Here is a 13,408-nt window from a genome sequence, read left to right on the forward strand (position 1 = left end):
ATGGAGGAAAAACGAAGGATAGTATCATAACACATGTATTTCATGTTGTTAGTTTGGGAAACTTGTTGGCTGTTGTGTTCTGAATAGTCAAGAACTGGGATATTAAAGGAGTCTAAAAACAGCCATGAATTTCTGCAACCCCAATAAAAACAAATCAAGCAGTGATAAGGTTTATCAAAAGAAATTTTCAAAGAGAACCTCAAGTGTGCTGTACAACTGAGTTCTTTAAGTATCCAAGGAATCTTTAATAAGATGAAGAAAATTTGTGTGGAAACTGAATTCAACACTATCAGTTGTTTTGATAAAAATATACTCCAACCCAGTTTTCTTCAGCTACTTTAATTATAAAAGACTTTTGTTCTCAAAAAAAAAAAAGAAGAAAAAGCCAGAAACCAAGTCTAGTACAAAAATATACAACTGGAAGACATTACCACCAACTAGATCTGTCAACTAAATCATGTTGAGGATTCTGAAAATAAAAACAAAGTACTAAGCCAGTGGTTTTATTTAATCAGGGATGTTTATCACCTAAAACTCTTCAGATTACACAGTGCTTTATTGCTATAAAAAAGTAAATGAGCCTGGAATCAGGCTGTGTATATTTTGAAAAACTTCTGTGATCGACATCATTCCTGATAAAGCTCTGTACTAATATGAACCATATTAAGAAAAACCAACCAGGACTTCTCATCCAGATACAGGGAGTCTAATGAAAAGAGGAGATGCCGTCTAATGATCACACCTTTGTCAGGAAATATTCAAAGTACATAAACAGTAGAGAAGAGGTATCTTACAATCTGATAAAATTCAAATTCCTCTATTCATCTTCACCTTTCTGCTTAAGACATGAAGGTCTGAAGTAACCCACAATGAAGTGAGAACTATTATTATTCTGAAAAAGCATAAAAAAACTGCAATCCTGGTTTCCTTAAGTTAATCACCCAGGATTAGCAGTGGCCTCTAGTGAACACCTATAGTCACCACACCAGAGATCAATTTTTGTCACTGACCTCTTGCAGTAAAAAACTCTAGGACCCAGGACAAAATTGGCTAATGAAACTCAACAATTGATGAAATTACAGTAGCCATAACTTTTAATGGCCACAGTTAAATGTGCAATGTAAGGTTTTAACAGTTTCTATCCTCCATATTTCTTGTCACAAGCCCTAAAACTGTTGGGACTTCTGGTTAACGTGACTGCAAATTTGGCCTAGAAGTCAGGATAACTCCCTGAGACCAACTTTATCTTAGGTTCTGTATTTGTTATGAGCCACATTATATCCATAACCTATCTCCTTTTAACAGAAACCCAATTTAAGACTTTGCAAGTTGTATACTTGCCAAAAACGTCCGTATCCATGTCCGATGTTACTGACATACCATTATTACCTCCATGACCTCTTAGTATCTTTCCTTGTTCTGATCAAGAAGTTTTAAAAAGCTAGTAGGAAAATGCCGAAGACAAAAGGCCCAAAGCCAGACTCCCAGTACATCAGCAGTCTTAAGTATCTTCTCTAAGGCTTATCCAGAATCTGAATTCTACCTTGTGACACCAATCTTCCTTCATCTGTATCTGCATGAAAGGTTAATAAGGACCACTGGAAATAAGATGTTTAGGCTTTATACCTCAAAGTACCTTTATAGACTGAACTCAATGCAGTGACTTCTTTCAAATTAAAGAAAGTCAGTATAGCATAATCCAAAACTATCTGTAAGTAGCACATTTAAGGAAACTAAGCCACAAAGACTGTTGCATTATGATTTAATCTAATCGCACAAAAATTTAAAATTACAACTCCTCTGGATTTCTAAGAGGAAGGTTATGCATGCCTCCATATTCAGTTCTGCACTGTTACATTAGAACCATATAGTGAATTTTACATCATGATGGATCAATTTAGAATTTCCATGCAACACCTCGAATTATATAAAATGGAAGCGATTTTAAAGCTTTGTGGAAAGGTCTCATGCTAATGATAAAGCCTTTTTTATAGGCCACTTTGGGTTATAATGTACCAGGTTGCTATACTTTAAAATGTTGGTCACGAAGTATCGTGGTCTTTGAACTGGCTCCTACTCCTAAAAAAGGTTCCCTACAGCCTCAATTGTTTTCTTCTAAGATTTGTGTAACCCACGGATTTCCATGGACAAGAACTATGGTAATAGTGGGTTCGACTATTAAACAATTATGCTAATATTTTATTAATTCAAAAAGCACTTTACAAGAAAATATAAGTATGGCTTCCAATAGGAATGTTATACCTGGACTTGATACCAAGCTCACAGATTTTAATTTTGCAAGGAAAAACAGGCTTACAATTTGTAACCAAAACTTTAATCCCAAGGATTCTCACAAACATATTACAAATGACAGCATGAAAAAAAATCTTGCACAGTAACTCAAGGTTCAGCTCTACAATGTACCCTTAAACTGCCAGGATTTTGAATAGTTTCGAATTTCCAAAGAGAGAAGGCTTACAAAGAGCTGTGTGTTCATATACAGCTATTGTGTTAAGAACGAACTTATGACCTAAAACAAAAATAAAACGGTCTTGAAACTTCCAATTCTACACCAACTGGACCACCTCTGCCCAGTACGAAGACTAGTTGGACTTTTCTTTTAAACCTCTAACCTAATTAACAGTGCAGCTTAATTTTTACCTGCTGGCTTGTGTTCACAGCAGCTCTTAAAGACTGCTTGTTCAATTACAACTGCACACACACTGTTATCTCAGCGACGGAAAAACTCTTCGTTCAATTTTTGCCGGTTTTGTCTTCATAATATGAAATGTCAAGCTTTAGCTGGGCAGGAGTTAATAAGAGGTTTATTATCAGTGTATTTAAGACTAAACTTCAAAGCAAATTCAATTTTGCTTAAGGGAACATTGTAAAGTAACAATTCTTAATATTACATGCCTCATATGATCCATTCAAATCATAGAGAATTACATCTTTATGTGTCACTGTTCAAAGACAAACAAATGTGAACAGCTAAAACATCTTAAAAATGCACCAAGCTTATGAAGTCTCAAACAAAACTTGAATTTTCTGTACATACTCCTGTCAAATGAAGTTATTTCCTGTACACCACTCCTCTTGCAAACTGGTCTTCTATTTCCTTTCATTTGACCTAGATCGGCTAAAAGAAAGAAAACCAAAAATTACATACGTAACTCAGTGACACAACTTGAAAGTTTTTATGGCAAAAACAAGAATAATCAAAACGGCTTAAGAAGATCACCTTCTGTTTTTAGTACGACTTTTTAATCAATGATCAAATCATCAAAGATCTTACCTACGAGACCTAGAAAAGGATCGGGACGGCTTGTGATTTCTCTCCCGAGACAGTGATCTCTCTCTCCTCCTATCTCTAGAAAGGGACCTATAACCAGAAGAAAAAAAAAAATCGGGCCATTCAGAATTATACACAACAAATATCCTAAGTCGTCTTCAAAAACTAAAAGCTGGTTCATTCATACAACTTATTAACAATGGCTCTATATGCTACTTGATTCAATACTAAAGCCAGTCTTCTTCTATTAACCACATCATTTGGAAAGCAGCTTAGGAAAAGCAGAAACATGGTTTTCTGAAAACGTGGCCAAGAAAGTAGTTATTTACCTGCTCCGGCTACGGGAGAAGCTTCTCCGTCTTGGAGATCTAAAAGCAGAAATAGGAAGATTAGGCTAATTGTCAATTAGTATTTATGGCGTGAGGCATTTCCCAACTTTTCAATTTCACTGTTGGGCCCAGTGAATGTGCCGGAAGAACTGGCACCCATCGTCCAAAAACAAAACAAAACCAATAAAACAAAACAAAACAAACGAAAAAAAAACAGGAAAAAAAAAACCAGAAAAGAAAAAAAGGCACAGAAGGATTAAGGAACCAAAAGCTCAAGTGAAAAGCAGGTATTCCAACCATGGATTCACTTTAACAAAGAATGCTTCACAGCAGATCTGTCCAATGCAAAACCTCATGTCAAACTAACTTCACTACCCAAACACCACACCAAAATAATAGTCCCACAAGTAGTTCCAAAAACAGTACCATAAACCAGTATTTGGAACCCATGCAAACCTATAAGTCCATGACAAGACTTAGGTACCAGGTGGATAGTGTAATTTGGTGAAAACGCGCTAGGTGTAAATACTGATGCCATTAAGTGCTACATTAGAACTGCATTTGTGATCGTCACATTAAAGAGTGTGTTTAGGCTTATAAAAATTACCTTAGCTTGGCCCACTTTACCCCCAAAATTTAAAATTTGAAAACTGTTAGTAAAACCATTTAAAGGTGATAGGATTCAACAAATTTTGCTAGAAAAGAAAGCTAAATCTGTTAGGAGTTATTAAAATTTTTTAGTTTGGCATCTCACACATGCAAATAAGTTTCACCTGAAGGTCTAGTTACATTATGAGTTCCCTATCACCCTTAAAAGTTTTATTCAAGCAATATATATGTACGTTACCATTCAATTATGCACAGCCAGCCTTTGATCCAGAAAAAAGAATTACTTTAAGCCGCTTACTCCTTATTTTAACCAGCAGTAAACTGTATAAGCAGGAAAAACTTACTAGTTTTGGGTTTCAACAAGCTAGAAATGGTGAGGTGAGGCTGCCGGACTGACGGCCAGGAAGAATTTGCTGAAAAGGTTTTGCCAGATGTTGCGTTGGATTTAGTTGGTTGGCGAAGGGGGTGTTGTGGATTTTTCCTGCTTTTTTGTTAGCCGAAGGCTGCTGCTGTAGTTGTTGTGAAGACATTTGGTAAATAAACAGCTGAGCTGATTGGCCAGGAATGTGTGGGCGGTCGAGGTGGCTGCTGCCGATTTGGTTAAGGTTGGAGAGAAGGCTGAGAGAAAACAGCATGCTCGGGAACCAAAGGGCGGTGCAACCTGACGACTGGCCATGCCTGGGTCATGTGAAACGACACCAGCCAAGCTGAATGGGGCGCGCTGGTCACATGACGCTGAAAGGGCTAGTTGACTGGCTAATGCAGACTCAGAGGGTGGTGAGAAGAGACATGATGGTGACTCTGTAACGGGGTTCATTTTTATTAATAGATGGACCAAAAAGCACAAAAAAAAAATGAAAAACAAGCCATCAGTACAACCATCTATTTAGCTAACAAATACTCTTTATTATGATGGGCAACAGTGTGTTGTTTTGTTTTTCAAAATAGCAAAAGGGGCAAGATTTTGAACTCCTATCTCCTAGAAGGACTTCACTCACCTGTAAGAGGTAAATTCAGTCCTATAGAAACTATTTTGGAGGTTTGCGGAGATGTGGAGTTAGTATCCAGACAATACTGCCTGGTCCAAGAATGATGCCATTTTCAATTATAAAAAAACTGAAATCTCTCCTATTTGGTTTTGAAGAACAGATGACTGGGATTACTTTTTTTAGCCCCCTTTATCGGTCAGTGACTTAAGCTAGTTTCAGAATGATTTCTACTTTACCAGTTTTAACATTACAACAGCTGCCTGTTTGATAAATACTACAATCGTGCTAATAGTAGAAAACACATTTTTGTGAAGAGCTAGAGTTGAATGTAATGTTTGTCATTATGGAGTCAAGAAATGGAAAAAGGCCTAAATTGAAGTATAAGGGAAGACTTGGAAAGATGCAACTAGAAGATGAACTAGAAGATAGATCCAAGATAGACGTTACTGACTACCGACATGAACAGGGACCTAAAGACAAAAGCCAACACTCAGCACAACTCACATACCCCAAACTACACCCAGCAAATGTTTCATAAAAACCTCTGATTCTTCAAAGTTTAAAACCCACCAACAAACTTTGAGAGAAATACCTGCTCCTATTAGCTACTCCATTACACCAATACCTCTAAACACGCTCTCAAGTACCTGCGACGAGGTGGAGGACTCCTTCTCCGATAATCATCTCGAGGGCGACGACCCCAAGAAGGAGGTGGACCACGATTTCTACTTCTCTTTTCACCATTCGAGAGTTCCACTCTGACTCGGCAGCCACATAGTGTTCTAAAGGAAAAAACATTACTAAATTTCAAAGAGCCACAGTAAGTATATTAAAGCAAAAAGAAAGCACTCCTACTTAGCCTTTTTTGCAAAGTACACACTTGAATGTCCATAGACTCCTTTATAGCAAAAGGTTTTTCTAATAAAGAAAACCAACTTCCTTATGCTTCGTTAAGAGTCTAATCACTGGGCTCAATGTTAATTTGTTAAGTTACAAAATGTGAAAACCTCAGGGTTCATCCTCAAAGAACCAGTTCATCTGTACATTCTGGGGACTTCAAGGTCCCAGCAATTGCTTACAGATCTTGATCTTACTACTCTGTACTTCTTGGTCTTTCTCCTCCCCACACAACCCCAATTCTCTATGCCAACGGCAGCAAACAGAAGCATTCTGGCCATTTAACATCACCATCTCCCCTCAATCATCACACCATAGCTAACACATTAAGAAACTGCATTTGAGAATAGTCGGAAAAAAGTTATCCTCCGCCTCTTCATCGTTCCACTTCCGTTTAGATAAACCATCATTATTTGGACAGTGATTGGGAAGAGGTGCGGACCTGGAAAAATGTGGTTTCTACAATCTGCTTGGATAAATGACCTTCTATACAGCATTACAGCCAACCCTCAGACCCCTTAACTTTTGGATCTTAAAGATTAACCATTTCCCTGGTTTCCTGAAATCCAGTTGTTTTCCAACAAGCAGGGAGGAGAGAGAGAAGGGCAGCATGTGATCACTCTCAGGACTCTCCTGTTACTTATCAACCATTAATGTGACACTGTAAACACACACAAATAGCTACACATTCCACACTTCCTAAATATTTCAAACATGTAAAACATAATGGTACAATAAAGCCCAGGCAGCCATTATCCAACTACAATAATCAGTATGTGGCCATTCTTACTTGAAAAGATAGCTGATTTCACAATTGTTTCAGAGAACAATTCAAAAGTGACACCACAGGTGACACTTTGTGGAAAGTTTAGATTAAATGCTTCAACCACATTTTGGATGCAAAAATCCACTAAGAGTAGACAATTCAACTTATTTTCTTCAGTGGCCACTTGAACAAAAAGTATTTCCTACCAATCTCCAATAAAACATTCTTTTTTCTTTGCAGAAAAAGCTTATGTTAAGTCTCTAGTTACAGTAACTTCAGATAGCCATGAAGCCACATAGCCTAAGTCACATAGCCTAAGAATCTTAAATATTAAAAAGCACAAGCAACATTATTTATCATCAGCATCAGTCGTTAAATTACCTCCCATCTAGCTCTCGGACAGCATCAGCTGCATCTCGGGGATCTTCAAATTCAACAAAAGCAAAGCCGGGAGGGTTTCTGGCAACCCACACACTTCTGAGTGGTCCATAATAGCCAAAGGCTCGTTCCAGTTCAGTCTTGTTACCATTGTTTCCCAGATTACCTACGTACACCTTACAGTCCAATGGACAGGAATCACGATGCATTTCTGTAATTAAAAAAATATATACCCCAAATGTTAATCATTTACCCGGTAATCTACACAATGTAAAACAGATCCTTAGAAAACTGCAATACTAAAAACCAATTACCCTTGAAGCACTCATTCCTAACTTGTACTTCTAACTACCAGGATGCCAACACAAACTACATTAAGAAAAAAAAAAAAAAAAACCTTGAAAAATTGCGGGGGGTGGGGGTGGGAAGCACTGAGGGAGCATTTACTACAATCTGGGGACTGTTAGTAACTTTACCAAATTACTACAATATCAAAGACAAAAATACTTAGAAAGTAGAGTAACTTGTGCAGAAGCAAATCCTACAGACATAACCAAATCGAACATTACTTAATAGTTAAGGCTAAGCCACTAGAAAAGGGATATTAATGTGCCTTCATAAGCAAAAACTTAGCCCGTTTCATTCCTCGAGTGTTAGGAATCCAGACACAAAAGTGCACACATTCCAATTCTATGTATATAAAATATCCAACAGGTAAGTCCAGAGGCAGATTAGTGGTTACCAGGGGCTAGGTGAGCGGGCAGGGGAAATGAGTAACAGCTGCTTAATGGGTATAGTTCTCTTTACGGGGTAACAAAATTGTTTTCTAACTAGACAGATATGAGGGGTGCACAGCACTGGGAATGTACTAAATACCACTTAATCTCACACTTTAAAAGGAAGTTCATGTTAATTTCGGGGGCGGGGGATTTCTTAGTGCAAAAATTTACTGCATTTTAGGGGCTTATATTTGATAAGCCTTCAATTACAAGTCACTCCCACAACGAATCTGATGAACCTGTAGGACAGATTCCATTGTAAAGAGCAGAGAATCCAATAACTCAACTTAAGGGCTTCTCATAAACACCACGTTCTTCCCGCTCTGGGCTATCCAAGTAAAAAAAAACCAAAAACGAGTCCAGACACATCCTATTTGCATGACCCCACCCTTGACCCCACCCTTGTCCCCACGAGTGCCGAGACCAAACCATTGCTGGAGATTAGTTTTTTAAAAACTTAGCTGTGAGCAGTTTCAGGAGTAAAGTATCAAAAGCAGTAAACAGCTACAAGAATAATGCGGGTCTAGGAAGACCAATCGGTTTAAAAAAAAAAAACTCGGTAAAATGTAAACGTCAAATTCAAATACGATGTAAATATAGGTTACTACACAAACCACGTAATATGGGTTGAAAGGTCCAGTCCTGACTACTGACTTAAGAAAAAAATTCCTGAGCTTCCGAAGAAAACGTGAGGGGGGGGGGGGGAGATGGCGCCATAAATTGAAAGGCCGCGGCGCGGAGTACAATTTGGTTACCGGCAACCCCCTGGCCCCAACTTTCGGGTTATCCCACTTCTCAGCTCACCACCACCACCCACTTCCCCCTCGCACAGGGTAAGATCATAAACACCCCCACTTCGAGACCGAGGTCCATTCTCTGATGGGCCAGGAGCCCCCGCCACCGCCCCATGCTGAACGTCACAAAATGGCGGCGGCGCCTCTTTGTCTCAAGCTGGCGCCATTGGGCCTGGCCCCACCGCGATCCTGTTAAGTGCCGTTTCCCACTACACTCCGTTAGCCGCTGGTCTCTTACCGAAATCTGGGGTTAGAATGCGGACGCCCAAATCCACACACCCTCGGATGGGTCTTCCCGCTTCCCGCTCCCCTCCTCCCCGACTCCCACAGATGCTCTCGCTGACCTGGCGTCCACGAAATGGCGGACCACCGCCTTCTCCTCGCCCTTATTTATAGGCCATGCTGAAGTCACGTGACTGGAAGGGCTCGCCCAATGAGAGGCGGAGGAGGCTGTGACGTAGCTGCCAGCGGCGCAACGAGAATCGCGGTTGCTGGGAGCGCGCTCTGGCGGTGCCGCCTAGTCCGGGGAGACTTAGCTGCCGCGCTCCGGTCGCCTCAGGCTTGGGCTTCCTCGGGTGTTCCTGGCGGCCGACCTCCAAGTTACCCTCAATCCCCTCTCCCTGGTCTCCAGATAGGCTGGGGTTTCGTAACACCACTGCCGTTACTCCCAAACACTGGTAGAGCCATTTGCACCAAATAAGTAAGATTTAGATATTTAAATGAATTCATTACTTAATCGTCGAGAACGGTTAGACTGGAACTAAAAGCATCGCGTTTGCAGACAGGCTTCAGAGTTGCTCCCAAGGTCACTAGCTCGGTGTGTGTGACCCAACTCCCACCAAATTGTGCCCGCCCACGCCCCACACTGCAAAAGTGTGGATCTTGGAAAGTCGGCCCAACTCTGGCGGGTTTCCCGCCACTCACCCAAACTGCAGGATTTGGCAGAGAAGGGTGGCGTCCTCCTCCCGGACTGTTCAAAGGTTTCATACAAACTCAAACGCAAATGAAACTGGCCAGGCCATCTGGACGCTCACCTTTAGCCAATAACAGTAAAAAGAAGTTCCAGAAGAAGAATTCGTTTGAGTTCTGGACCCCCAAACAAATGTCAGGAAGGGTACCTATGGCCTTTCTCCTGGAAAAGCCGGCCTGCGTATTGACTTGGGGGTGGGGCTGGGGTTCCTGGACTCCTCACACCTCCCTCTGTTTATCACTTCCCTCTAGGAAAACAGCCACAAGAATAATTCACTACTGGGAGAGAAATAGCGCAGTCGTGCTCGAAGGATCGCTAACATCTGTCTGGAACAGTGAGTCAAGCTACGAAGTTTGTTTGGTGCCGCAAAACCTACTCCCCCCCCCCCCCCCCCCCGGGCTGACTTCTTAAAATTGAAATCGGCTTTCAAGACAAAATTGATAGCTTGTATTTACCGTCACAAAACTGAAAAAGATGTGCCGGTATTTACTTATCACTCCCAGATATTTTCTTTCGAAGCCTTATCTCGCGGCTCTAAAGGGTTTATCCCTGGGCGGGGAATACAAAGATTTCATCGCTCTTGAGCCTTCGTTTTCTCACCGTAAAATATGAATTTCATACTGCAGGGAAAGAGGAGGAACGGGTCTGGAGCCAGGGCCTGTGCTGGCCTTACCTGGGGTGTTTCCCAGGTGAAGGGAGATTCTAGGAAACCCTTTCAGTTTCTCTTCTTACTTTTCTTTCCTTCTGGAAATGTTTTTTTCTCTCCTGGCTCACTTCTGTTGCCTCCATTCGATCCCCTCCTCTGGGTAAGCGTTTGTCCTGTTATAAATTTTATTTTCTTCTGCCAAAGCAAAGGCTTTGCAGTGAGACAGTCCTGAATCTGGACTATCAAAGTCCCACGACCACTTACAGCTAACATGTCCTGAGAATCCTTTACTTTGTCTCAGGATTAGTTCCTTCTGTAAAATGGTTTAATGATACCAGCCCTGCAGGGTTGTTACCTGCTGTCTCCTCTCCCAGAAACTTCAGCTTTTGTCTGCGGTGGTCACTCCTGCATTCCTGGGGCCTAGGAACAAATCTGACACACAGCACATAAACATATTTTATTATTGACTTACTTAGAAGAAAGTACAAGTGTAAATCACCTGACAATCTCTGTTCAAAAAAAAAAAACAAAACTATTCTCTTCAGAGAATATCCTATCCTTTCCCACCATTTTTCCTGTTTTTTGGTTTGTGGGTGTAATGCTAGTCTAGCATTCATCTTTCAGTGGAGCACTCGTCCCTCCAACTGTATTCCAGAATACATTTTGAACCTCCTCTGGCCATCCACACACACTTTCCATCTTCTGGTAACTGCAGCCAAGTGGTAAATTATCCATTTAAATTATGGATTATTTTAATGTTGCTTTAAATGAATTCAATCACCAACCACTCTTGTCCAGATCCTAGAAGCACATGACGCTTCAAAGGGACATGTCAGTATTTCTTGGTAGGAACAAGGAATGGGGATGTTGTCGTAAACATCTCTTGATTTCATTTAGGGAACTACCTTTCCCACAGTAGACCATGGTTTTGATTCAGGTGTGGCTGGGGTTCATGAAATCATTACAGTTCTTAGCAGCCCCTCCCCACCCCAGTTAGTTCAGGAATGGATGAGTAATCCAATCAGATCAGTCAGCTGGTAATTCTAGTCCTGCCGTTAGGCCGACCAGAGGTGTGCTCATTTCCTCTGACTAGTGGGTTCCTGAGCCAGGGCAGCCATCTTGTTTCTAGAGGGAGGAGGCAGCCTTAGTGGATCCAACCTACAGGGAGGGAGAGAGCTGAGAGATGGGAAATAAAGAGCCCTGAAACTCTTGTCTAATAAGCCCTGAACCCAGTTCTACTTTTGTAATTCCCTAATAACATACATTCAGTAACACTTCACCCAATTTGCCTAAGCAACTTGAGTTGGGTTTTTTTCCCCGTCATTTGCAAACAGAAAAATTCCGGGGCGCCTGGGTGGCTCAGTCAGTTAAGCATCCTACTTTGGCTCAAGTCATGATCTCACAGTTTGTGAGTTCATCCCAACGTCAAGCTCTGGGCTGACAGTTTAGAGCCTGGAGCCTGCTTTGGATTCTGTGCCCTCTCTCTCTGCCCCTCCCCTGCTCATGCTCTGTCTCTGTCTGTCTCTCTCTCTCTCAAAAGAAATTTAAAAATTTAAAAAACACTAAAAAAAGAAAAACTTCCAAACACAAAAATTACTCTGACACCGACTTTCTCAGTACCTCAAACTGAGAACCATGGCCCTGAGTTTTCTTCTGATTCTCAAATTCACCCGTTACCTATTCACTAAGTACTGTTTTTTTCAAGGAAAAAATATTACTTACAGCCAGGCATTAATATATATGTATAAGAATTAATACTGTAGGGGTGCCTGGGTGCTTCAGTCGGTTAAGTGACCAACTTCAGCTCAGGTCACCATCTCCTGGTTTGTGAGTTCAAGCCCCACACTGGGCTCTGCACTGATGGTGAAGAGCCTGCTTGGGATTCTCTCTCTGCCCCTTTCCCACTTGTGCTTCCCCACTTCAGTCTCTCAAAATAAATAAATAAACTTGGAAAAAAAAAAGAATTCATACTTTAAATATTGTGATTGACTTCAAGTATCCAAAGGAAAACCTAATAAGAGCCTGGCCCATAGCAATAGTTCATTACCTGCTTGGTTCAGTGCCTGTCTTGGCAGGAGGCAGATGGCACTCTCAACAAAGAGTTAACTGAAGAGGTAATTATTTAGAGAGGCGCAGGCAGGGCTAAGGAAACCCACTTGGGAAGAGGTTACTCTTGGTGGTGGGGTGGTGGCTGCGGCGCTTAGACCCAATGAAGCAAGGAAGGGAGGAGGGTTATCAGAGGCAGCCAGATGCTAAAAACAGAGGCCACTAGGGCCTTAGGTAGAGGAACTGCAGCTGCCCAGTTGTGGATGGGAAGCAGGGATGGTTAAGGGTGGAATAACTGTGCTAATCTCTCTTCCCACAGTCCCATCTTATAATGGTGACTTCTATTGCCTGAAAGCCACTGGAAAACCCAAGGACAGGAGAGCTGAGTGGTGCAAAATTAGAGGTGAGCTTCCCAGCGACAGAGTAGAGCAGAAAAGACCAGAAAACGGATTCAGGGCTGTGTTAACCAATAAAGCCGCCACTGGACAAACAGCTATCTGAGTCCAATTTTTTTTTTAAACAGGAAGTCTATATTTCTTTATGTTTATTTATTTTTGAGAAAGAGAGAGAGGGAGACACAGAATCCAAAACAGGCTCCAAGCTCTGAGCTGTCAGCACAGAGCCTAACATGGGGCTCGAACTCACGAGCCATGAGATCATTACCTAAGTCGAAGCCTGATGCTTAACAGACTGAGCCACCCAGGCACCCCTATTTGAGTCCAAATTAACACGTGCTGTAAATGTAAAATACATGCTGGATTCCCAACACTTAATATATTAAAAAAAAATGTAAAATATCTCATTTTTATACTGATTATATGTTGAAATGATACTTTTTTGATGTATTGGGTTAAATATATTATTAAAATTAACTTAGGAGTGCCTGCCTGGCTCAGTCTATAGAGCATCTAAC

General features: G+C 41.1%; 1 protein-coding gene and 1 long non-coding RNA gene across 2 annotated transcripts; one reads left to right on the forward strand and one right to left on the reverse strand.

Moving 5' to 3' along the window:
* Positions 1-1,745: 1,745 nt before the first annotated feature.
* Positions 1,746-9,200, reverse strand: SRSF3 (serine and arginine rich splicing factor 3). Its single transcript, XM_039235286.1, has 6 exons — positions 9,072-9,200; positions 7,264-7,471; positions 5,867-6,001; positions 3,622-3,660; positions 3,296-3,382; positions 1,746-3,139 (listed from the first exon to the last, which is right to left on the reverse strand). The coding sequence occupies exons 2-6, from the start codon at positions 7,467-7,469 to the stop codon at positions 3,112-3,114; spliced, it is 495 nt and encodes a 164-aa protein (XP_039091217.1). The 5' UTR covers positions 7,470-7,471; positions 9,072-9,200; the 3' UTR covers positions 1,746-3,111.
* A 109-nt stretch (positions 9,201-9,309) lies between these two features.
* LOC120233809 lies at positions 9,310-12,987 on the forward strand. The gene is made up of 3 exons (XR_005528923.1): positions 9,310-9,533; positions 10,055-10,137; positions 12,815-12,987. It is a non-coding gene; the product is annotated as an uncharacterized LOC120233809 (long non-coding RNA).
* The last annotated feature ends 421 nt before the right edge of the window (positions 12,988-13,408 follow it).

This window comes from Hyaena hyaena, unplaced genomic scaffold, assembly GCF_003009895.1.
Source record: "Hyaena hyaena isolate Hyena2069 unplaced genomic scaffold, ASM300989v1 scaffold_96, whole genome shotgun sequence".
Taxonomy (NCBI): Eukaryota; Metazoa; Chordata; class Mammalia; order Carnivora; family Hyaenidae; genus Hyaena; species Hyaena hyaena.